At 42.3% G+C, this 27,077-nt stretch overlaps 1 protein-coding gene across 4 annotated transcripts in view; it reads left to right on the forward strand.

Annotated features, from left to right (window-relative positions):
* The window catches only part of FAM120B (family with sequence similarity 120 member B), a 99,813-nt gene that overhangs the window by 24,079 nt on the left and 48,657 nt on the right, over positions 1-27,077 (forward strand). For all 4 annotated transcript variants that reach the window (XR_016349231.1, XM_075924694.2, XM_089777355.1 and 1 more), the window contains exons 5-6: positions 728-900; positions 7,093-7,185. Coding sequence is in view for 3 of the 4 variants with exons in the window: in XM_075924694.2 (XP_075780809.2) it covers positions 728-900; positions 7,093-7,185 (266 nt within the window). In the remaining variant the exon portion in view is untranslated. The remainder of the gene's footprint in view (positions 1-727; positions 901-7,092; positions 7,186-27,077) is intronic.

The following is a 27,077-nucleotide window of genomic DNA, read 5'->3' on the forward strand; positions in this document are numbered from 1 at the left end:
TCTCCCAAGTTACCATACTGAAGAGTCCACTAAAAATACTGACATTAGTATAACATGATATATAATTGGTCTCATAACACATGTTTTATTAATAGTGACATTATCATACAGTAGTCTAGGAATAAATAAACAAACCTCGGTGGATTTGATTTAGCTCTGGACTATGCCACTGGACCTAATACAGGGGGCTGATATTAGTGGAATGCTCAAGAGTAGTTGCCATGGCAGAAGTTACCTGCAACCAGGGGAATCCCAGTGTCATTCCTAAAAGTAGGTACTGACCCAGAGAGGGGTATATTCATGATTCCTAAGGATGAATCACCTCCTGGGGGATATGTGATTCCTATCATACCCATGTTCAAAGCAAGGTCAGCATTAACTTGAAACATGGGTTTGATAGGAATCACATTTGTGTACAAATGTGAATTAAGCTATTTTTCACATTTTTGTCCTTGCAAACTTAGAGCAAGAACAGGTGTTTCCTCTTAAAGTTTAATTCAGTGGTTCTCAGCCCATGGGCTGCTTTGTGTTCCAATCAGCAAACAGCTGCAGCCTATGTGACATTTTCAGGACCATATGGGTAGTATGTATAGTGTGTGAATGTGGCCCACATAACATAGAGATGTATAATGTGTCTAAATAGATTGACCACCACTGGTATGGTTTAATAGACAAAGCTTGTCTTATATCCCTATTGCAAAGATAAAATAATAGATTTCTTTTGTAGGTGGAACACCTAGTTTGAGAACATTGTGGCTCACGAAAGGATCAGAGGTGAAAACATTACAGTATAACACGTTTCTGGCATGCTTTCATCTTCAGGACATGGTGGGGGAGTTCCAGTTGCTGGATGCACCTGTTGCAGCTGTCTGCTGCCTACTGATTTACCTTACCCTGCAGGTAAAGTGAATGGTTGCTCTGTAGCCAGCTCTTGCAGCTCACACCTGGAATTGATTTTCAGTGGCTCTTTACTAAAAATCAGTCATGGTTTATCTCTTGATCTTTAGCACAAGTATAATTGATAACATCAACAGTACTATATTAAACTATTTTTTATTATTCCAGTTAACTCCTATCTGAGGAAATATTAAGTTTCCTAAATTTTTCATCTGAGTTTTTGAACACCTCTGGCAAAAGACCTTTGCTCATCCTAACGAAAAATAACAAACTAAAATGGTAATCTTGCGATTTTTTTTTTTCCTCCTATGCCTGACGCTACTGGTACTGGCCACTGTTGGAAGACAGGATACTGGGCTCGATGAACCTTTGGTTTCACCTAGTATGTCTGTTCTAATGTAACAGGACTGTTTGACCAGGCTCCTAGGGGAAACACATGGGCTTATTTCTCTGATGGTGTGTCTGCCATTACCTTGCCTAATTCAGTTTTTCAACTATTCATATAATTAACAAACTAGTATACATTCATAAATCCATAAACTCATTTAACAGTCTTAACATCTACTGACTTTCTTTGGAAGCTAGGAGGCAGTTGTGTAGGTGGAACTCTCACACACCTTTTTACCTCTGTTACCCCAAAACCTTTGGGTGTGGTCACGAGACCTGGTCCTCTCACTGCCACCTCCTCTCTGGTTTCTAGCGAGTGCATGTGATGACCCTTTGTCCCTCTAAGGGTAGAACAAAAGTGGCTGACCTGGTGGTGGATGGAAGTTCTCCTTCCCCCTTTGTAGTATTCCAGGACACAGCTCGTTGGATAAACGGGAGAAATAAAGCAGGACTGGCTCCCAGTGAAGCAGCTCTCAACTAAGCACTGTTTTTAACAGCTGAGAGTTCACTCAGGCAAGTGAGATTTTTCAGACATTCCCCCTTTCCATGCTTCACCTCCTCGGAGGACAAGACCTGGGAATTCCTTTGGCCTGATCTCAGCTGCTAGGAGAAGAAAGAAATAATATTGATGTCCCACCTAGGTGCATTGGCCTTTAGATCCTCACACACTGAGTCAAGATGGACAGCAGTTTCCCCCTCCCCCTTCCATCCCCACACCAGATTCTGTATTCTTTACATTTTCACATACCATCAGGCAGTCATAGATTGCACACTTCTCCTGGCTGTAGTTAGTTTTACCATTTCCTAAGTTCACTTTACGTGGGTATTTTACACCACTGGATGGGTATAATAGATTTTGCAGTGCACTGCATTTGCCTCTGTGGTCTCACTTTTAGCCAGAGACCTTCTGCATGCTGCGTGTTGCCTTTAGTTCATTGATAAGGGTGAGCAGAGAGTACAGGATCTTTTGAAAAAGGCTTTTCTTTTTGAAAGAACTGCGTCTACACCGCGGTTTCACTTTTGAAATAGCATTTTTTGAAAAAAGCCGTGACGTGATTTTGCACATGAAGCGTAGGAAATTCAAATCCCAGCTTCATTTGCAATTTTGATATGTCTAATTTACATCTCTCTTTCGAAAGAGGGATGTAGTCTATGCGTAGCCATAGTGCAGAGTTTTCCTTCAAGTCCAGGATTCCTTGCTCCTCTGGAGGAAGAGGTTTTCTAAATTCCTCCCTTCCTTCCTACACCTCCAGGTATATGGTGGCATATGCTGGAGAGGTATCTGCATCTTCAGTGTTTCCTCTGATACTAGGTGGAGGATACAAACCCCTTCTCCCTGCCAGCTATTCCATTTGCATTTTGGCTAACACCAGCGGTGATACAACTAACATCATTTCTTATAGGCAGTGCCAGATTCGGTGATGGGCTAGCCGGGCAGCTGCCCAGGGCACCAACCTATGGGGGGTGCCTGGCTCCCGTCGGGCTGCAGCGGCCGCCCAGGGTGGGAGCCGTGTTAACCCCCGCAACACCAGTCAGCAGCGCCCTTCCCCCCACGGTCGCAGGGCCCTGCATGGCCAGGCGCAGCCTTCCCCGGGCGGCCCTGGGCTGCGTGCCATCGGCGGTGTCCGGGCCGACTGGGCAGTGCATGCGCCGTGCGTCTGCCCATGCACCCCGGGGGCGGGCATGCGCCATGCGCCCAGAGGTGGGGCCGTGTGCCCCGGAGGCGGGCCCGTGCATGCGCCGTGTGCCCGGAGGCAGGGCCGTACGCCCTTGGAGAGGCGCTGCGTGCTTGGGGCCTGGGGCACCAAAATGGCTCGGGCCGGCCCTGCTTACAGGTACTGTCCTATTTCAGCCTGATTCCCTGCCATATTTTAAACAGCTCCCTGCTGGCTTTTGCCACAGTTCAGCTAGCTCTTGCCAGAGCTACACACCAGGGCGCAGCTGCTTACTTTCACCTCTAACGCAGTCCCTTGGATGTTTGGAGCTAAGTGAGTCTGATTCACTCCTGCTTTTAAATCTAAAATATCCTTCCCAAAATCAAAGAAGTGGAATGTCTGCTAAAACATGTACAACCAACATTTGTGATTCTTCCAGGTCTGTTCAGCAATCTGTGCTGCAGGTAGCATGACTTTTATACTGGGAACTTTCACCCAAATTTGGCACCCTGTAAGCCTTTGATGGAGTTTCACAATGTGGAATTTAGCTATAGTGTTAACGGCCCTGGTATCTCTCCATCCAGTGAAAGTTTTGCCATTATCTATCGCCTTCTGCTCTCACTGGGATAACATGGATCTGCATCTAGAAGGTTTCAGCCTAATACCCTGACCTATATGTTCTATATGATTTAAAGCATACACTGCTTAGCAGTTTTTTAAGTTTATATTTGAAAGTTAATTTTAATGAGACAGACACACCGGTTTCCCAACTATATTTTTCCAGTACTTGCAGCAAGAAAGGCAACAGAAGGAAATTGTTAATGGTCACGTGTGCTTTTGTGCTTGTAACTAACTTTTCTAAGAACCAGCATATAAAGTGGCTGGCTGGCTTTCTTAATAAATATTTGTCATATATTTAATGAAAACTTTAAGAAGGCTGTTTTAAAGAATGATAAATTCTTTTTCTTAAAATTGAAGCTTCTCTACGTAAATCAACAGTTTAATGGTTCAGTCAAATACCACAAGAGAGCTTTCTTCAGTATAGGAAGGGAGCCCTCTGACTGAATGCCCCTTGTTGTCCCTTATCTCCTCACATTGGAACTTGTATGGAGTATCATTAAATGGTTAATACCCATGCTCTGTGGGAACCACATACTGAATTTTTTTTCTCAAATCTCCTCCTTTAGCTTTCAAACAGCCCCTGACCTTTCCATATTCATCAGAAAAAAAGCTCTCCACAGACCAAACCACATCAACCCAAGGTTCTTATGTTCTAGCATATGGTGAACCTTATCCAGTGCATTTAATGCCCCAGTGACAATTGTGAGGGTGAAATGAGATGACCATTATGGTCTCAAATGAAGTCACTCCCATAGAAACATGAGAAGACAAAAATACTAATACCATATAACTTGTGGGAAAATCCAGTTTTCAGAGTATTATCAGAGTATTATCAGCTTTTAGCAGCCAATCAATAACTTAAGCTTGTAAAGAGTTAATGAATGGCAGGAATATTTTTCAGTGTTACACTAGGCTGGTATCTATTAAACTGTCCTGCTTCCTCGTGCAAGGTTTAAAAGGCCTTCCAATCAATGGGGGTTTTTCACTGGGGGAAGGAGGGTTCAGCAGAAATTCCTAGCACTGTTTCAGATGTATCGTGGTGTCATTTTTATCTAGTGTGGGTGGATGAAATGTTTTTTATCCTCTGGGAATAGTAAAGGAAGTTACAGTAGATGGCTTCTCTCTGTGTTTCTCCTGCTTTCTGGTTCTTTCCTATTGACCTACTCTACCTTTTTTCCCCTCTTCCACTTTTCTCTGAAATTTAATAAAAGTGTTAATTCCATAAACAAACTCTGTATAAAAGGATCATTGTATAAAAGGGATCATTGTTGGATAAGTGTAATATCCCCCACTTCCACAAAAGAAAACTCCTAAAAGCAAGGACATGCTAAATTATGGCACAGCTCTTAACTGTACCTGATTGTTACTTCTACAAAGCACATTTTCACTGACAGTGCAGATTCCATATGTTCATAAAAAAACTTCCTTCTATGTCCAGCTGGTAAGCACATATACTCTGAAGGAAAATCATGTGCTATGTACGGTGTAACTCAAAACATTAATACAATCTGAGCTATATGAGTAAATATTAACATTGTCATATATGTACAGATTAAGTGTGCAGTCTTTTGAGGGGGGAAGTAGGAGATCATAAGTTAGTTGGCTCCATGCTACAGAAAAAGCAAAGGGAGAGCACTTGCTGGCCCTTTGTCTCTCTCAGATCCCAGAGACCCATGGATTTCAGGGAGTCAGACCATCTCCTTCCTCTCCTCTGCTTATAGAAATATCTTAAGACGACAACTTGACAAAACTCAGTTTTCCTCTGTCACTTGGGTTGCTCTTCACTCCTCAATCGTTCTCACCCATGAACCCACCCCTGCAATAAACTCAGGTGCCAATTCTGTCTAGACATCTACACAAGTGACGACATTTCAGGACCAAACCACATAACTTCATACAACTGCACATCCACTAATGTGATATATGACATCCAGTTCCAGCCATGCCCCTCTACCATGTATATTAGCCAAACTGGACCAATACAAAGTCTCTACTACAAAGGATGAATGGACATAAATCAGATACTCAAAATGGTATCACATTAAAAACCTGTTGGGAAACATTTTAACTTGCCCAGGCACTTATTAATGGTTTTAAAAGGGCTACTCTCTTACAAAGTAATTTCAGGAATCATCTATAGAAAGTCTGGAATTGGCCTTCATATGCAAATTTGACACATTCACCCAAGGATTGAACAAAGACATCAAAAGCTAAGTATTGGGCACTTATTAGCCTCATTTAGCATGGGCACTTTGATTAACAGGGTTTCTCCCCCCCCCCCATCTCCTCTTTTCTGTGATATTTGTACCCCTGAACCTCTTACTCCATTCATCTGAAGAAGTGGGCAAGGCCCACGAAAGCTCATGATGCCATCTATATTTTTTGGTTAGTCTTTAAGGTTCATTGTTTTTTGTCTTCATAAAAGAGTGTGATTTTTTTTCCTCCCAATTTTCTTCAAGTTTAAATTCCTTCCTCAAAATAAGTAAATACATTAAAAAAATCCAACCCTGCCCTCCCTTCCCCACATAAAACAACAAACAAAATCCAACCAACCAAGAATTAATCCAATCTGAAAAATTACTTTAAGAAATTTGTGTTCTCATTTGTACTGATGCACCCCTTTTTTGATTGTGTAGCTACAATTGTATATCTTTCTACTGAGGTTCAGTAGGGATGTTAAGCGTGTAATTCGCTAATTGTGTAGTTGACAAATTTTGTAGTTTGATTAATCGTTAAGGGGAATCATTGCTACCACTCAGTCCTGGCTCCTGATGGGTTTAGCAACTACCCCCACTGTGGCTCTGCACTACATGTACTTGTACTGCAGAGCTGCAGCAAGGGTTGATGCTTGGTCCTGGCACTAAGAATCAGTGCGTGGGTGGGCTGGCCAGCAACTATCCCCACTGCGACTCTGCACTACAAACACTAAGAGCCAATACAGGGGTTGATGCTGGGTCCTGGCGCGCGTCGGGACTGACCCAGCCTGTCAGCCAGCCCGCTAACATGCATGGAGGGTGGAGGAGTGTTACATATAGTTGATAACGTTAATGGATAAGCACCCGTGTATCAGCTAATCATTTAGTTGACTACACTGTTACATCCCTAATGGTTAGTAGAGCATTTGTACTAGAGATAAATCATAATATCCATCAACTATGGCTAGCTTAATTAGTCTTCATTTTGGGATCCTAGTGGTAGAGTGATTTTTTTTTAAATGTAAAAATATTTTATACTTCTGGTAAGTGTCCTGTCCTATTAGTTACAAAGGTCCTAAAAGAAAAAGAAGAGCAATAATGTAAATGCTAACTGTTGGGTAAAGTTGGTAAAAATGGAATTAATACAAAGCTACACACATGGAGTTGTGAATTTAACTGTATATTCTTTTTCATTATCTACATTCATAGTTTACTACTTTACTTTACTACTACCCTACTCATTTTGCTTGTGTGTGTTTACACTGCTGATAAAGGCAAATTTGCAGAAAGGTTTTTGTTCCATAGCTCAGATTTTTTTTTTTTTAAATCTGTTTCAGGTGGACAGTCTCTCTCTGGAGGACTTGAATGCGTTTGTGGCTCATACTCTGTGCCTTCAGGGGAAGTCTGTTGCTCAGCTAGCAGGTTTTCAGGTACAGACATGACTGAGTTCCTAACATGATAATGCTGATAACTAGGGTAAACGAAGTGCAGCTTTCTTTTTGAATATTCTTTTCTATTTTATAATTATTGAGGAGTTGGGAATAAAGCATCAGTATACGTTTACAGGCATTTCATTTTCTATGATTTGGTTCATTTGTCTGCATTAATGACATACAATATTAAATGTGAAAGAGGGTATTTTTCTAAAGATTTGAAATCAGACTTGGTATCTGAAGAACTAAATTTTGTGCCTGCCTTTGCTTCTGTTTTGCCATGTGACCTTAGATAACTGACTTAACCTCTTTTAGGCTGTTGTATACACTGAGGTTTGGTGACAAAGGTGCTGTTGACATGCAAAAATCGCCAAAAATGAAAACTGGTCAAACAAATTTTTTTTTTTGCCTGCTATTGTTGACGTTTCATGGCTGCATTGCTAGAACCCTGATAACAGATAAACGCAAAGCAATATGTGTAAGCATCCCACAGTGCAGTTTTATGAGAAGTCAAGAGGGGTTTTCTGTGCTTCTTGGGATTCCTTCCTAGCTCCGTGAGCTTTCCATGTTGAGGAATGTCAAAGCAGCAGCACAGCAGTCTCTCCAGCTCTCTCCCTGTAGCAGCGGTCTGCCTGCCACTATGTTTCTAGTGCAGGGCAGAACAGAAGCATTCTAATGATTTGTTCTTTTTCCCCCCCCAAACCAAGCAGCTCACTCAGCTGTTAGACACTTCCTGGAGCTTTGAAAGGGGAGGGGAACATTCCTGCATGGCAACAGAAATCACAAAACACTGAACAAAGCCATAGGGGCAGACATAGTGGGATACTGGTGGAAGCCATTTCTCTCGACCAAACAAACAAGAGTCCAGAGTGGCTCTTTGTCGACAATAAAGGGAGAGAAAAAGAGGTGGAAGTTTTTTGTTGCCAAAACTGGGTGTTTTTCTTGACAAAAGTTTCATGTAGTGTGTAAGCTGTCTCTATTTTGACAACAAAAGGCAGTTTTTGGTGACAAATTGTGCCAGTGTAGGCAAGGCTTTTTTTTACCCATCTAAAAGATAGCACTAATAGGGTATGCCTACACTACAGCATTATTTCGAATTAGTTAATTTGTAATAAACTAATTCGAAATAACGTATCTAGACCCAAAAACTAATTTGAATTAGCATTTCGCTAATTCGAATTAGCACGTCCACACTGATTGGATGCTGGGTTGCATTTAAGGCCAGCTGAAACCGGTTCCCGCAGGGCATCAGGTCAGTAGTTGCTTTGTGTGGATGCTATCTGAGGCTCGTGCTTAAAGGGACCCCCCTGAAAGCTTTTCTGCTTGCTTGCCTACCTCGCTGAGGGACAGCAAAGCGTTTTCCTCTCTGCCTGCCTGTTTGGTTGTTTTCATTGGGGATACCGCAGCAGGTGGCACCATGGAGCCAGAGCTGCCCCTGGGCATTCTGGAGCAGTTTTTGGATTTGTTGCTGCAAGCCTGGCAGCAATGGCTGGAGGCTGCCTGGCACCATCTGGTGCACATCAGCCCCCTGCCCTTCCCCCTGGCCTCCCTGGGGGCCATGGAGGTGCCGCAGCAGTGCCCGGATACCAGCGTGCCCCGCTGCATCTGGACACCAGCAGCGACTGGTGGGACCGCATCGTCCTGGAGCTCTGGGGAGAACAACAGTGGACCCAGAACTTCAGGATGAAGGACACCTTCCTGGAGCTCTGTGAGTGGCTCGCCCCTGCTCTGTGGCGACGGGACACTTGCATGAGGCCCACCATTCCCCTCCACAAGCAGGTGGCCATCACCCTATGAAAGCTCTCCACACCGGACAGCTACCAATTCGTCAGGAACCAGTTCAGCGTGGGGAAATCCACCGTCGGAGCCGTGCTCAGGCAGGTATGGCACTCACCGGCCACTGGGCCGGTGGTGGAAGGGGGGGCTGCAAGGAGGGAATGGGCTGCCCCAGGGAAAACGGGGGAGGATGCAAAAGTGCCCTGCATGGGAGGGTTTGGTCTGTCCCGGCTGTACTACACACCGCCCGCAGTGGCCAGGATTGCAGCGGGGGTTGCTTCTGGGAGTGGGGCGTAGGGCAGTGCCAGGGAACGAACACTCCCAGCCACCCAAGCACCCCAGTGATTCTTGGTTTTGTGTCTCTCTCTGCAGGTAGTCAAGGCCATCAACAGAGTGCTGCTCCACAGGGTTGTCCGCCTCACTGACCTGGACGTGGTTATCCAGGGGTTCAGCGCCCTCGGCTTCCCCAGCTGAGGGGGAGGAGCGATCGAAGGGACGCACATCCCCATCCATGCCCCGGAACACCAAGCCTCTCTGTATATCAACAGGAAGGGCTACTTCTCTGTGCTCCTGCAGGCCATGTCTGACCGCCGAGTCCAGTTCACGGACATCAATGTGGGTTGGTCCGGTAAGGCACACGACGCACGGGTGTTCTGTAACTCCTCCGTGTGCCAGAGGCTGCACGCCGGGACCTTCTTCCTCAACTGCCACATCAGGGTTGGGGACGTGGACATGCCAGTGTGCCTGGTGGGGGACGCGCCTACCCCCTGGCTGATGAAGCCATACACAGGACACCACAACCCTTCCCAGTAGGCCTTCAATGCCAGGCTCACCAGGGCCTGCATTGTGGTGGAGGGGGCCTTCGGATGCCTGAAAGCCCGCTTCAGATGCCTCCTCACCCGCCTCGACCTTGCCGAGCACAATATTCCTCCTGTGGTGGCAGCATGTTGTGTGCTGCACAATTTATGTGAGAGGAAGGGGGAGGTTTCCTGCCAGCCTGGATGTCTGAGGCAGAACACTTGGCTAGCCTGTACACGCAGCACCGCACCGATGCTGACTAGGAGGCCCAGCGGGTGGCCATCCAGATCTGGGAAGCCCTGCAGGAGAGCTTCCAGGTGGATGAGGACTGAACTCTCCCTGGCAAGCCCCACTGGGGCCTTCTTACACCTTCACCTCCTTCCCCTTTCCCCTCCTTAACCCCCCTTCCTAATGTAAAATAAAAACACCTGTTTTGCCAACAAATATGTCTGTTTATTTCACAGAATTGAGGTGGAGGGAGGGGGGAATGAGGGTGGGAGAGGGGAGGGGGAAAACCTGGGAGGAGGGAGCTGGAAGGGAGAGGCAAGGGGGGGGAAGGGAAAGCTCAGGGTTCAGGGTCTTGTTGGCTCTCCCGTCTTGCAGCACTCCGGGTGTGGGGGTGTTGGGGGGGAGTAGGTGTGGAGGGTGGGACAGGAGGGGAGGGGGAGCAGGAGTGGGAGGGAGAGTGAGAGCTGGGGCAGCTGCAGGGGCTGGAGCAGGATGAGGCAGGAACCTTTCCGCCAGGGTCTGGAGGTGGCCTCAGAGGGCACGGCCTTGCTCCTCCAGCGCCTGCAAGCTCTGCTGCCGCAGGTCCTCACAGACCCAGTGCTCCTGGTTGTGGAGCTGCTTCCCTAGTAGCCACAGGTGCCGCCATTGGTGGTACTCCTAGTTCCGGGTGCACCTGCTGGCCCGGGTGTGGGTGGCTGGTCCAGGCGAGGTGGTGTGCCCTGCACTCGCGGGTGGTACGCCCTGCACTCACAGGTGCTGCATCTGTGGTGAAACGAGCAGTGGTCAGTTCTCCCTGGGGACACAGTGGGTGAAACCCAGCCCCCCTCTGCAAGGCGAAGGGAGATTGGCGTGTGGGGAACGAGCCAGGGCCCCTGCATGACACCCAGCTGCTGCTCTATAGTGGGCAAGACCCAGGTGCATGGTCCCTGGGCTCCCTTTCCTCCCCTCTCCCCCCAAAAGGGGACCATGATGGCACTCATGTGGAGCCTTCCTCGGCCTCAGATGACACAGCTGATGGGCTCTGAGGGATGACTTGGGGGTCCTGGGTGCTGGGCAGGCTCCCTGCAGGCTCCTGTGGCTCCTGGCTGTCGTCATCCTCATCTTCCTCCTCTTCCCCTGTTTCAGGGGCTGGGCCCTCTGCTCCGGGGTCGATCACCACCCGGGGAGCATGGACTGTGTGAGCCCCCAGGATGCGGTCCAGGGCCTCATAATGAGGGCAGGTGTCTGGGTCAGCCCCTGGTTGGGAGCCCTTGGCAGAGGCTTTAATTTTGCAGTGCACCTGCTCTTGGCTGCGCAGGTGGCCTCTGGTGGCCAGGCTCGCAGCCATCCGGTTGTAGACGGCTGCATTCCTGTGCCTAGTGCGGAGATCGTGGACATTAGAGGCCTCCCCCCAAACCTCAATGAGGTCCATGATTTCTGCACTAGACCAGGCGGGCGCCCGTCTTTTTCGGCCCCTGGCAGGCTCCTGAGAGCCACCAGCCTGGTCCTGAGAAGAGGTGGAAGGCTGGGTGGCAGCTGGTGGCTGGCTCATGGTTTGCCAGGTGCAGGGACTGCTGGCTGGATGCTGGCAACTGGTACAGGCACTGTGGCCAGAATCTGCCCCTTTAAGGGCTCCGGGGCTGGGCGCGGGGCAGAAGAGTTTTCCTGGGTTGGCCCAGAGTGGTCACCAGGGGAACCTGGGAAGGGCTAGCCTCCAGCTAGTTCGAATTAAGTGGCTACACAGTACTTAATTCAAACTACTTAATTTGAATTAGGCGTTACTCCTTGTAGAAGGAGGTTTACCAAGTTCGAATTAAGTGCTCCACTAGTTTGATTTATATTCGAACTAGCGGTTTGTATGTGTAGCTGCTATTAAAGTTAATTCAAACTAACAGCTGTTAGTTCGAATTAACTTTGTAGTGTAGACATACCCATATATATGTTTCACGTGGATGTTGCAAGCGTGCTGTAATTAAATAACATTGGTAAAATAGTTGGAGATTATCGGATTACAGGTACTAGAAAGTGCCAACTATCATCATAGCTACTGTTTCAGTTAAGATTGAATTTTATCCATAATAGGCCCACTTTTCTACTTGCTCATAACTTTCTCAAAAAAGTTTTCAGGATGAAAGTTTCCAGGCCTGATCTCAGTATAAACATAAATTTGGTTGTCTGGGAGGAGGGATGAACACATGGGCTATGTCTACACTACAGGCTTTTTGCGCAAGAACAGCTGTTCTTGTGCAAAAACTTTCCGGTGTCTATACTGCACGCGCGTTCTTGCACAAGTAAATGTACAGTACAGCGTTGGAAAACAGGGCTTCTTCCAGAAGAGTTATTCCTCTCCCCACGAGGAATAAGCCTTCTTGCGCAAGAGCTCTTTCACAAAAAGGCAGTGTAGACAGGCAACATGATTTTCTTGCGCAAGAAACCCCTACGTTTAAAATGGCCATCAGAGCTTTCTTGCACAAGGGAGCGTCCAAACTGCCATGGACGCTTTTGCACAAAAACACGTCTCTTGAGCAAAAGCACATGGCAGTGTGGACGTGCTCTTGTGGAAGACCTTTTGCATAAGAACTCTTGCGCAAAACAGTTCTTGCACAAGAAGCCTGCAGTGTAGATGTAGCCTTGCAGTCAGTTGCAGGATTGGGGACCTTAGTAATGGAATTTTGAAAAAAAAATCAGTGAAACCTTTATGAGATACTTGAGATGAAAAATAAAATCTTCCTTCCCATAAATTCAAGTCAGAAATAGGTGAGTTCCCTTTGTATACTTTAAATTGGGGATGGTAGTGTGGAGGCTATTTCTGATCATGTGCATGGGTTCCCAAACTGGGTGGGGTGAGGTGAAGAAATTCCGTGGGTGGGTGGGTGTGTGTGTGTGTGTGTGTGTGTGTGTGTGTGTGTGTGTGTGGTGACCCAGCCCCGCCCCCATCAAGTTTTGCTGGTCCAGTCAGTTTTTTTTGCTAAACAAGTTTTGCTGCTATTTTTGGGGGGGAGGTGGAGGATGTGAGGGTTTCTCAAAAATCAAAAAGGGGGTGTGATGCCGAAAAGTTCAGGAACCAATGTAGACAAACTTGTTTCCTTCCACATGCCATATTTAAAATGTATTCTTTTGAATATCCAAAAGACATGTTTGAATGCATACTCCTGCCTAGGAAGAGGGTCTATTTTTTCTGAGAACTAGACCACATTTGAGAATATAGATTGTATGAAAGACGCCATACAAAATAAAGCATTACACCATTTGTATTACAGTGTTAGCCTCTTTGTAAAGTATCACACGTTGTTTCACATTTTCCAGTTTTGTAAAGACCCTCATTTGGGAATCCATTACTGCAATATCCTTGGGGCAAAGGACAGAGTTATGGAATCTTTTAGATACAAGTTCTGTTTTTGTGATTTGTGGACAATACCTTTCTGTAATCAGAGCCACAGAAGTGATTTTCAGTACTTGTTTGACTTTATTAATTAAGATTTGGAAGAGAGAATGAAAGTATGAACTATATAACTCGGAAAATGTTCTGCACTGATGTAATTAGGCTGAGATGTGGAAAATGTCTATATGGTATGGAACCAATGTTAGATGAAGATACTGATGTAATTAGGCTATGTGGAAAGTGTCTATATGGTATGGAACCAATGTTAGATGAAGGTACCGAGTCTACTATAGCAGAGCAATTCCTATAGTTAAGATTTCCTAATATTTGTAGAGGTGATAGAATCAGATCCCTGTTACGCTAGGCACTCTCTCTCTCTCTAAATATAAAAAAAGTTTTTCCTGCTGTGTGACAGAATGATGTCATCAGGCGTAGTGAGCAGGGGGGTTTTGCAGCCAGAGAGTGGGGAGTGGTGAGTGTAGCAAGCAGGGGGCAGTCCCCTAGTAAACATATATGAACATTTTGGGTTGAAAAAATGGTTTGATATCCTGTGATAGGGTGAACACAGGAAAAATAACCAGTCATACACAGTATATATTGCAAAAGATTGAGTGGTAAAGGTATGGATTGTCAGGTTTCTTTCTCAACTATTCAACTGATTATTTGCGCCATTTAAGTACCGTATCAATCATGACTTGTCTTCACTTTCTAGGCCCGTGATAGCCTGTCCCCACGCCACCTATTATCTCTCATTTAATAGTGAAAGGTTGATATCTACGAAAAAATTGACAGCAGTTAGGCTGCTGCTCTGCTAAGACCACAGCTTATTTTACTGACCAACACTATCTCATTTCCTTGTACTCCCCTGTCAATCTGTCTGTCCAATCATCTGTTGTTTCTTATACTTTACATTAATTGTAAGCTTTTTGGTGCTGGCACCATCATTTTGTTCTATGTTTGAAAAGCATGCATGAGGCCCTATGGGAACAGAAATAGTGAATAATAATTTTGCACAAGTCATTTAATCTCTTCATGCCTCTGCTTCCGTGCAAAATGATTGTCATAATATTTAATTAACTCACATGAGTATTGTTGGATTTAATTCATAAATGTGTGTAAAGTGCTTTGAGATCGTTGGGTAAAAGGTATATGGTAGTGCAAAGCATATGGCGCAAGAACTTTGTGAATAACTGAGGCTTGATTATTCTAATGAGTAAAGAATCAGATCGATAACCTTTTTTAAACCCGTAACTTGGCTTCACTATGATATTCTATATAAAAGCAAATATGTAACTTTTAGTCTCTCATTTTTGGAACAACATCTATAAAACCAGTTTACCAGAAGTTAACCTTTGATATATTGTAATACAGTAGCATGAATTATGCCTCTTTCATATATGATACAAGGTGGGTGAGGTAAAATCTTTTGTGGGACCAGTTTCTGTTGGTGAGATGAGATATATGCTTGAGCTGCTTACAACTCTTCTTCAGGTCTCTTCCAAATGTGATGATAATGTAAGAACTTGCTTTAAAGCTAATTACAAATAATTTAAAAGGTACTTGATTTTGTAACGTGCCCTGTGGCATATAGAGTATTTGTGTTTTAGTAATTTTCTAATTACTCTGGATTTTGGTTTTATTTAGAGGTAAACAGGGTGTGTCTTGGGTCTGCCTATTTAAGAGATTTGGACACACATAAAATGCAAGGTGAGGAGGCAAGGGAGTGGGTGGAGTCTTGGTCCAGGCCCTGGCAATCTGTTCATACACCTGTGGAATGCTTTGTTACTTTGAACAGGCTAGGACACACTTTTGAAAATGCCTTCTCTTGATAACAAAGTAAATGAGCCACTTGTCTGTCTTGTGCCTTGTCACCGCCCCATTGTTCACTGGTATATTTGAGCTGGAATTCCAAAAATGTTCAGTTTGCCCTCTTATCATGTCATTTCTTGTTTTGTCCTAATTGCTGAAATCCAAACTTTACAAATGTATTTCTGCTGAAGTCACCAAGGAATTGTTGTCTTGTAGGGTAAACATTAAATATTCATAAGAGAGGAAGTGTACATTGCATTGAAGGCAGTGTGTTTGTCCCCTAGCAAAAATAAATATTTATTCCCATGCTGAAATCCTGTTATATACAATGTAGTACTTAACATTCGGAATTTTGTTGTGCTCTGAAGCCTGATACTATCTATCAAAGTAATTAAATAAAACTATAAAGTAAATGAAGCATGAACATAAAGTGTTGACTTTTATATGTTTATAGACATGCTTAGGAGAACTTTTAGGAACTTCTGTTGTAAACTGCTCTCACATTACTTCTGTTTGAACTAGATGTTGCTTTGTGTGAGCAGTTTAATCTCTTGGGACAAATACTGCTCTTGGATGCTAGATATGACTCCCATTGTAGTCAGGATATAGGGAATAATTTTGTCTTTTTGCTATGAAACCATATGGTGCAGCTGCACAGTTCTACCCTGATGTTTGAGTCACGACTGAGACAATTTAATTACTACAGAGATTGACCATTGGGTGAGCTTATAAATATATTTTCTTGTGCTTCTACAAGTGTAATTAAAAATATATACCTTATCAGTAACAAGTTAACACTTTGTCCCAATTCCTTTTTTCTTTCCCTTTCCCCATCTTCATATAGGACAGGCATGTCCAAAGTCCGGCCTGCGGGCCAATTGCGGCCCGTGTTCCGGTTTAATACGGCCCCCCAGGTAATTTGGCAGTATCTATCTTTTATGGCCCCCAACGAATCCATATGTATTGAGATGAATACATTGTAAAATCTCAGTTAATGTCAGTTGGTCTAAATCAGTTATAAATATATTTGGACACAACATGTATACTTGGTGTTATGTTCCTGTTCATATTTTTTTAACTTAAAAGTTGACAGACAACCTTTATTACCAATAATATGTAATGTACTTTACAATGTTCCTGACATATATTTCAGCTTCCTGGATTTTTTTTTTCATCTGGCCTTCAGATATGAAAGGCAGAGTGATTTAACACCTGTTTAGATTTGTCATCCATGTGACGAAATGAAAAGTATGCCGTTTGCAATAAACTTTGCATAAAATAGTTAATTTGCATTTAATTTTAATGGTTCAAAGAATGTCAGGCAAAATGGTTGGCCCTCACGCATGTTCACTTCATCAAATCTGGCCCTCTTTGAAAAAAGTTTGGACACCCCTGATATAGGAGAATGGTGTATTGTTACAGACATTGATTGCTCCGACTGTGTGAAGCAACCTCTGCTCAAAATAATAGGAACCTGGAATTTTCATTGAAACTTGATTATGGAAGAGTTTTGGAAGTGTTTTTTTTTCTGTTTGAAACTGCAGAGCTGAACAGAATTCTGCAAATTCTGAGGTCTGCTCTACACTAGGAAATTAGATTAGTATAACTACAACACTCAAGGTATGAAACATCCAATTACACTGAAGTAACTCCCAGTGTAAACAAAGCTACGGCCCCTCCCTCAGCACTCTTCCTCTTCACTGAAGCACTGAGTAGAGCAGCACAGATACAGTGTTGTTGCTGTTCCAATGCTTTTTGTAGGTCGGCCCTGAGCAATTCTCATTGTAACCTTGACATTATATTTTTCTTCTACATATGAATCTTCTGCCAGTTGTATTACCACAAGGCTATTGGTTAAACAAATGGCAGAAGTCATGAACACTAATGGTATACAGTCCTCCTTTATTAGCAGCTACCAAGTACTGATATGTTGCTTTACATATTTAAATTCTTGCCAGATGGCCAACCAATTAATAAAGCTCATGTAGCATTTAAAAACAATGTTATTGGGTCCTAGACTTGTGCTGGACTTTTCCTAAAGTGGAAGCTGCTGGAGTGTTCCATTTTTTTTCTAGCATCCTTAGGCTCTGCATATTCTTGCTTTTGGGATCCCCCAACCAGTGTGACTCAAATGATTTGACTTTCTCATAGCTGTGCCTGTTAGAGTGTTTAGTTATTCTTCCTATCCCTGCCATCTGTATTCCTGAGTGTTCTGAGGGTCAGATTATAAAGGGAGGCAGGGTGCCACTGCTGTTCCTTCCAATCATAGCAGCAGCTGGGTCTAAATCTCTTTGAGTCTCTGGTACTTCCCTTTTTCATTTAATACTATCTTCCCCTTACAGGCTGTAACTCTCTCCATCAATCACAAACCTCTAACAAGAAAAATAACTCATGTTATGAATAATTGTCACATTTTACTAGATGAGTGTGGTCTTTCTGGTTAGAGCTGTGGTGGCTATTGCTATAGCAAACTAGCCAAAGTCAATTGGCTAAATAGCCACGTTGTTCAATCCACCTACCCACACTCAACTGGCCAAATAGCCACATGAGGCTAGCATGTTGGACACCATGGTTTTAGAGGCCAGAACTGCTTAGCCTTGCATCAGTACATTTTCTATTTAAAATGCTTATGAGGTAACATTTTTTACTCATGTGGACTACAGCTATAGGTGCTAAATAGCACAAAGTATTTAATGAGAGCAGTAATGCCACGTAGACTAGGGATGTTAAATATCGGTTAATTGAATAGTCGATTAACATCATGAATTCTTATCGGTTAGTTAACTATTCTATAGTCCTTGGCAATCCCTGTCTCGGGAGGAGGGGTGTGAGCTCCCAGACTTGGCATAAGCTGGAATTGAGCCAGGTTGCCTGCCTGCCTGCCCACCTGGCTCCTTAAATGCAGAGCTACAGCGGGGGTAGTTCCAGGACTCAGTGCAAGCCTGGCCTGAGCTGGACTGCTGGCCAGCCTGCTAAAAAATTTACTGGCAAGTGGTGGGGAGAAAATGCGTATAGTCTCTAGCATTAACCTATAAGCTTTTGCTTATCGGTTAATCGACTATAGTGTTACATCCCTACTGTAGACCAGGGGTGGACAAAAGGGCCTCCGCCATGGATCCAGCCTGCCAAGTGAATTGATCTGGCCTGTGGAGGCCCTGCTGCTCCCCCCACCCCTAGGCCAGTCAGGGCCTGGGGGTGGGAGAAAGCATGAGAAATCTCCTCCCACCCTGCCCTTGCCCTGCAAGGAGTATGTGGTGCTTAGAAGCACTCTACGCTCCTAGGAGGGTTAGAGGAGACTTCACGTGCTCCCCTACCCCAGGCCCTGATTGACCTGCGGGCAGCGGGGGAGCACGTGGAATCTCCTCCCACTGCCAGGGGCACGGTACCTAAGGCCTCTAGGGTGAGGGACAAAGACTTTGAATCCACCCCCACTCCCAGGCCAATCAGGGTTTGTGGATGGGGAAGCACGGAAGTGTCCTGGCCCCATTACTTTCGCCTGAGGCCCTACCCCTTTCAGGGTGGCTCGGGGCCACTTCAAAAAATCCTGAAGTGGCCCCCAGTCAAAAATTATTGCCCATTCCTGCTGTAGACTGTAATAGTTAAAAGTGGTACTTTCTGACATAAAATCATAATCTGTGGAGTGACATGTGAGAGAAGACAGGTGGTCTTAAGCACTGTTTTGGGATTTAGGTGGTCTGGGTTCAGTTTCTGGCTGTCATAAATTCCATGTGTGAACTTGAGAATTCACTTAGAAAATTGAGGCACATAATTATCTGTAATAGGAAGTTACTAATACAAAATTGTCTTGATAAACTCAATGTTGTGAATTGTTCAAATATTGTATTGATGTGGAGGCCATATTAGTACATAGATATAATTACTTTGAAAATATTCATCATTGTCAGTAACATGAGTATTCTGGGAGCTGTAGTTCAAGTGACTTCCATGTTAAAGCACTTTGCTTTGCGAGTAATTGCAGTTAATTTTCTCGTATATTAATGTAATAGCAGCAAAACATTTTAATACAGTTTTTAATGCACTAATAAATGTTACATTTATATATCTTACAAATTAAAATCAGATGATGGCTTCAAAAGCAACAAATACATCACACTATCTAACATGAAAGTAATTTGAATGTAAGGTTTTGGTAACAAGATACTGCATGAGAGCAGAGCTCAAGTGAATTACCATAGTGACATAGTTTCAGTTAAATATGGACTCTAGAACATAAGGAAGAGCTTTCAAAGAACTGAAGCCAAACTTCTTCTTTCAGCTCATAGGAAATGAGAATGCTGTAGAATAATTTAGCATGTCAACAATTTATATCTATAATGCCAATAAATTAAATACATGTCAGATTTTATATTACAAATATTAAAATCATTTACTTGGGGACTAGTTTGAGCAGTCTCTATCCTCTGGACTGAACAGAATTGTTTGACCCAATTCTGAAGACAATAATCATGGTTCATTGTTTTTAGTCGAAGAAAATGCTTTGCTAAGCACAGGGGTAAGTAATCTTTGATATGGTAGAGAGAGGTTCTCAACTCTCATCCTGAATTTATTTACTTATGCTAATAGGTTATCTATTTTAATATTTAATCAGTGTTATAGCATTGAATTTATGTAAGATATCTGTAGTTTGAATAAAATAAGTTAAATCCAGTCAAAATATAACTTGTCTGAAGTTGAGAGAAAGCAGGCTGTGGACACAGAACTAAAACACACTTTAAACTATTACTTTCTGAGAACTAATGGAATATTTATAAGTGTTGATTTTATTGTTTTTCATGATTGATGGCTTCAGAATACTAAAAAGTGCACTTCATATGAATGACTCTTTGATACATTCTTTTTCCATAAGATTGTTCCAGCTTTCCCGTTTCCCCTTATATGGTATATAGACGTTATGTTTTGCACAGGCCTCCCATGGAGTTGTACATAAGGTCAGAATTAAGATTTTGGACCCTGGGTTGCCTATTTCTCTTCTTTTTATTTTAATCTGGTGTGTGGTTTTGGCAAAGAGCCTATAGAGCCAACATTATGAGTTTGCAGGCATTGCAGAGAGAGAGGCACCAGCAGTTAGTCTGCAGTGTCCTTTCTAACACTGTGCCATTCACAGATCTTTTGTAGTAAGAAACTAGGGGTGCATCTACACAGCACCCTAAACTCAAAATAAGATACACAATTTGCGTAGCGCAAATTGCGTATCTTATTTCGAATCTATTTCAAAATAGCTTATTTCAAAATAATGTGCTATTTTGAGACATCCCTTAACCCTCATGGAATGAGGGTTACCAAGATGCTGAAATAGCATGCTTGTTATTTCAAAAAATATTTCGAAATAACGGGCGGCTTGTGTAGATGCGGGGTAGCTATGAAGTGTAGATGTACCCTAGTAGTAATAAGTTGTGGAAAAGGGCATCCTATAATACTATCCCTTCAAGCTGAAAGGCAGTTTGTGTAAAATTTCTTTTAAGGTATAGGAGAGGAGGAATTCACACAAGAGACAAAACGCTTCTTAAAGTTGGGGTTAAAAATCAGAGGAAAGTTGGTACTGCGTTCAATGTGAATATACTTGGGCTGACATTTGAGTCCTATGCAATGTGCAGAGTGCAGAATGTATCTTAAAGTTACCTGCATGCAAGCAAATATGTATCAGATTTGACAGTCTCTCAGCACTCTTCTGGGGTTTTTTTCCTTCTTGATTTTAGGGGAAGTTTGTTTTAGTGAAATGCCTCTGACTTCATGCAGAAATATATTGGGATGAATTTAAGTTTTATAAAAGAAGCAGATGGCATATGTAGAAATACACAATACTTATAGTAGCACAATTTCCAGCATTAACTCTGTTTTCCAGAGCTTTATAACTTTGTTCTTAAACAAAAAGGCCCATCAGATTATCTGCTTTGGAACAATATGCCTTTTTTGACCAATATTAAAAGGATATTTGGCTATTTAGAATGTACAGGAAAGTCAAACACTGAAATGTACTTCCTTGAGTGTACTTTTGTTTTCTGTGGTCTTGTTGAAAACAGTTACATATTGACATGAAATAATTCAACTTGGTACAAATATTTTTGAATATTATGCTAAAAAGCTTTAACATAAATACAACAAATGGAACTTTCAGCTCAGCTCAGTAGGTATTCACATACAAACTCTTTTTTAGTAAATATTGATTTATCACCTCTTGGAAGAGAGTATTTTCTTACCATGTAAGGAAATGTAATTGCAACACAGTTGCAATGGATGCTGCTAACTGAATTTGCATATTTGCGATAGGTTAGTAATACCATAAAATCAACATACTACAAGGCATTTTTTCTGTTAATATATTTCTACAATATTCCTTGTCTAGCCTACCAGTATTGACATAAAAAGTGATATGTCTTAAAATAGTTTGTCATGTATATTTGTAGATGGGGAAGAATAGCCCGAGTTAAATGATTGTCTTCAAATATCAGATGAGGCAAAATACCGTAGAATACAGAATACTTGGTCCTTTGAACTTGACTAGTCTCTCCTCCACCCACACATACATTCAACTAGAAAAGAAAGGAAAAAATGGCTAATTCTGAACATAATAGAAATGCAAAGTCCTTTGGCCCATTTGGCAAGTCAAAACTTCATCTGTCAGCACTCTTAGATGTAATGTTTTTCTGACAGATTCCAAACAGCCTCTGTGAACTAGTTATATTATTCAAAATAAAATTAATTGCTGTTCAGAAATTCATCCCCCACCCATGGAAAATAAACAGAGGTCTTTGTTTGTTGATTGTGTCTGTGTGACTTTTCTTGTTACTAATAAAATTTTGCCTGAAGCCTGAACAAAATAAGAAAAAAAAAAACCAAAATGCAAATAAAAATGTAAGATTTCCTAGTTAAGCTTTTATTGTTCCCTTAGGACCTGATTCAGTAAAGCACTTAAACATTGACTGCAATGTGATTTAAGCATATTCTGATGCTCCAGATAGGTCTGGTTCTGCCAAAAGCCTTCTAAACCCTCTGGGCAAGATTGCAAATACGAGGGACTAGGACTGATTTAGTGGTCTTGTCATCCTTGCCCCTCAGCCCGTTCTCTCATCTGTGGTCTTTAGTCTTTCTCAAGGCTTTGGGCTAGCTGTACCAGAAGTGGTGATAAAACCTTATGGGGTGAGATACCTTCAAGCCCATCTGTACTGGCAGAAGCTTAGCTCTATCTTTAACCTTTTCTTTAGATGGCCCAAAGTGAATTATCCCCAAATTAGTTCAAGTCCTAATGAATCTAAAGTAAAAATAAAAAAATTAATCATATTAAACCAATGATAATTATTTATGAAGAATAAATTATATCAAACATTTCAGGGGGTAGCTGTGTTAGTCTATAACTGAAAATCTTTTTAAAAAAACAACAAATAGTTGTGCAGCACCTTAAAGACTAACAAAAAATGTAGATAATATTGTGCTTTTGTGGGCACAACCCATTTCATCTGAAGCTCATGATACCAGCTACTCTTTTGTTGGTCTCTAAGGTGCTGCAAGACTATTTGTTGTTTTTTAAAAAATTGTTTCATTTATATCAGACATTTAGTTCTGAGAGCATTTGGTCTTGTCAAAGTGCGTCAAAACTGTTGGAGTTATACTACAGAAAACCAGAGACTAACAATCTTCTCTTTAGGTATTCTGATTAATAGCTTGGTAGATCTAATATGAATTCTGTCCTTTTCTGTTTCTGTAGTCAGCATGCCCACTTCCATGTATGTTTTTGGTACTGCGGGCCTGTTTGTTTATATTCTTTTAAGTGATCAAGTATGATGTCCTTATGTCATTATTAGCCATGGAATTCTGTGTTGTACTCAGCTAGGTAAAATGATGTTTGCACAGGTGTCATACTTTAGGAACTGAAACTACCCATTGTTTACTATATTTAGTAAAATCTCCTTCTTCTAGAACTGTAGCTATTTTTCTGATTTTTATCTTTTGCCTCCCAGTATTTAAAAATCTTCTTTGATCCTGTTGCACAATCACTTGCCTTCCCCAAACAGAACCTTCCCATCTGACAATGGCCCATTAAGATGTAAATATTCCTTAGCCTAATCTGAGACCATTAATCTTTAAAGATAAATTACCATTCTTTCTCTCCATCTTGTTGCCTTTTCTCAGATGCCTTTGCATCTTCTGATGTAATTATTAGGCTTTGTCTACACTTAAGTTTAAAGCGCAGCTGCAGCAGCACTTATCTAAAAGTGTGGCCCTAGCACTTTGCTGAGAGAGTGCTCTGTGTAAACCACCTCCACCAGGGGAGTAGTTACTCCTAGTGCTGTAGCCTAGTTCACACTGCTGGCCTTTACAGTGCTAAACTTTCTCACTCAGGGGTGTGAAAAAACACATGCACAGCGAAGCAAGTTATAGTACTTTAAGTGCCAATGTAGACTTGATCTTAGTGTCATCAGAGTATGATATTCTTCTATCATTTTTATACAGTTATAATTTCTTGATGGACAGTATCCCATCTGTCATAGGTACAGACATCACTACTGAAGTATTTATACCCCCTGAAAGCACTGGTACAAATCTTAGCAGGAAGAACTCAGCTGTTAAGCATTTTGAGGTAGATGCATTTAGTTCAGTGCAGTGAGCTTGTCCCAGTGCCCTGAGGTGCATCACTTCATATCCCAGCCAGCACTGCACTTCCATCTGCATTTGGCGCCATCTTTCAATGGCTTCTGTGCTGTGCGCTCTGCCTCTTCTATGTGCAGGAATGGCTCCACCACTGTTGACAAAAAAGCTTATGGGTCTCACTAACATGTCCCATATGGCAGTCAAGTTGTTCCTGAAACTGCACAGTGATGATGAGGAGTCCATGCAGCACTCGTATGACACAAGTTTTCTTGTGGCATTCACAGAGGTGCTGATGACAATGGATTGCCCGTTTTGGGCTCAGGAAACAAGCACTAAATGGTGGGACCACAATGAAATGCAAGCCTGGGATGGCGAGTAGTGGCTGCTGAACTTTTGGATGAGGAAAACCACTTTCCTGGGACTCTGTTGAACTCTTCCCCACCTTGCAGCACAAGGACACATGAATGAGAGCTGCCCTGCCAGTGAAGAAGCATGCGGTGATTGCGCTGTGGAAGCTGGCTACTCCAGACAGATTTTGCTCAGTCATCAATCAGTCTGGAATAGGAAAGTCAACCATTGGAATCATGCTGAAGGAAGTGTGCAGGACCATCAATTGTATCCTGCTCTGAAATACCATGGCTCTAGGCACCATGCATAAAATAGTGGATGGCTTTTGATGGGCTTCCCAAACTGCGGTGGGGTGATAAATGGCATATACATTCCAGTTCTGGCACCAGACCACATTGCCTATGCATACATTATCCACAAGGTTTTTTTTTTTCCATGGTTCTGCAGGTTCTTGGAGATCACTGTGGGCATTGCTGGGGTAACACTTAGCATTAGAACCTCCTGAGACTGGCATTCTGAGGCACATAGTCTTTTGTCTTCTGAGGACATAGTCTTTTATCCCCACGAAGTTCCTAAGGAGCCAAACACTGGCTCAAAGTTCCATTCATTGCAATGTGGTTTTGCTTTAGAAGAGCTACACAAGTCCATGTTAAGGTAAGTCTTGAAAACTGTGAATGAGGAAGAAATCCAACTTAACCTCTTTCTTTTTTCCTCTTGTATTTCCAGCTCCTACTAATGCATGCTAGGTGATGCTGCAGAACATAGAAAAAATGCCATATTGATATCGCAGCATTAATTTCCTTGCATTTTCTGTTTATGGGCACTCCTCTGATAGTTGATATGGCTTTCCTTATGCTATACAGCTGCTGCGTGCTTTTTTTTCTCTTGTTCCTTGCCCCAAACAGATGAGGATTCTCCAATATGACTGTTTTAGATGTTTAATTGAAATATATACATTAATAAACACACAAAGAGAACACTATACATTCCTAAACTATTTTTCCAATCTGTATCAGTCTGTATGTAACATACGTTTCATACATTCAATATAGTTCATTTTTATAGAATGTGTGCATGACTCCTTTTACACTGAGGGTAAACTAGAGAGTTGAACTCTTTATTGAGTAAAGTATAGCAATGTATACATGCACAAAAGGACAATGTATAGACACAGAGGGGAAAAAAGAGGCTTTTCTAAATGGCCGTATTATAAGTAAGCAATAGTACATGTTACTTCCAGGAAGAAATGGAAGCAGTAAATATTTACTACTTGATTTGCATAGAGTGATTCATGGAGTAGTAGTGAGTTCTTCAACATGGACCAACACAAGTGAGGCAACAACTTCTAGCAATAAAAAATGTGAGGAGACCAAGGTTAAAGAAGTGGGGGAGTAGAAGAGAAAGTGGTATATGAAGTCAGCAATGTAGGTAGCAGCCGGACTGGAGAAGTGTAAAAAAAAAAAAAAACACCAACCCAAACTAAGGTGCAGTTTTGAATTGGAAAAAGGGCAGGGGGGATCCATAACATACAGGACATGGGGCAAGTGAGGTTATAATGAAAGCCCCAGTAATATATTAATTGTAGTTTTTGTTAGCAAGCAGGTGCAATGAAGTGTGTATAGTGGGCCAGGGTGTTCCATGAAACAGAAAACTGCTAATTGAGAGAGCAAAAATCATTAACTGAGAGGAGAGTGAATCTGCTCTTCTTTATGGGTTGAGTATGGCTGCTAAACAACTTATAGCTATATAAATTGTCCGTGAACGTTTATGCAAATGTTATATAGATATGTTTTGTACTGTCACCCAATACAAATTCTGGGTCAGAGCTGAGCAAGATTCCACAAGTGGAAGAGGAAAAGAACCCATACTTACATCTTTTGTGATATAAGCTCTGAAAGCTCTGATACAGTCCATTACATAATTATATTATCACTTAGTTTCAAATATCTACCTCAAAATGCTTAACAGCTGAGTTTACCATTTAGTGGTAGCAAACATCTACTTTTCAACTGCAGTAAATCCTATGTATAATAAGTATGGTGGCATCTCAGAGTAAACTCTCTGAGGAAGATGTGCATTTTTGAGCATGAAATCACAAACTAAAATAAAGCCTTTTATGAACTCTAAAAGTAAATTTACCTGGTTGTTGTTTAATAAACAGTGCCATATTTGTAGTGTTTCTTGCTTTGTTTTGATTTCCATTTTTTGATAGCACACCCAAAGGCAAAACAGTATTTGAAGCTTTGTTTAGGCTTACTTCAGTGTTTTTGGGCTTAATGTAAATAGCAGTTTTGTTCAACAAGTATCCATTTACACCAACCTGCCAATAAAGCCTAGTAAATAAACCTTTCTTAGCATATAAACACCAAACAGTTGAGCTGTTTACTGTTAAATATTTACTGGGAAGCATTAAGAACATTTAATAACTGGTTTTTCTAGTTGTCTGTCCTACTGGATGCCTGCACAAGGGCCTTCTTTTTTCAGTCAGACTTGCCTTTGCACCCACCTTGTCTAAGCAGGAAGAGCTTAGCTTAAGCTGTAGCCTTTTATCAGAATACACCCGAAGCATGTTTTCAAAATACTGGCTTTTTTTTCTCTGACAGGTCAAGGAGGCAGGTGAATATAACTCTTTCAACAATCTGTTGCATAAAGCTGATTGATTGCCAACTAAAGTTACCACCTTGACTAGGCTGTCTCTACACTAAAATTTCCCACCACTGTACCCCTGTTCAACTTTATCAAGGCTCCCCCCTGGAATAGACAAGGCAGCCATTGGTGCACTGTTGTTGTGCCTTGGGCTAGATCCTTAGATGGTGTAAAATGGCATCATTCCATTGACTTTGGAGTTGTATCTGTTTTCATCAGTTGAAGACCTGGCCTTGGGTCATCAAGATTCTGCTCATCTCAGCTTTACATGCCATACAGTACTTTGAGTTTTGATGGTCACCAGAATCTTATTTGT

Source organism: Pelodiscus sinensis, chromosome 3 (genome assembly GCF_052426305.1).
Source record: "Pelodiscus sinensis isolate ZL-2025 chromosome 3, ASM5242630v1, whole genome shotgun sequence".
NCBI classification, from domain to species: Eukaryota; Metazoa; Chordata; order Testudines; family Trionychidae; genus Pelodiscus; species Pelodiscus sinensis.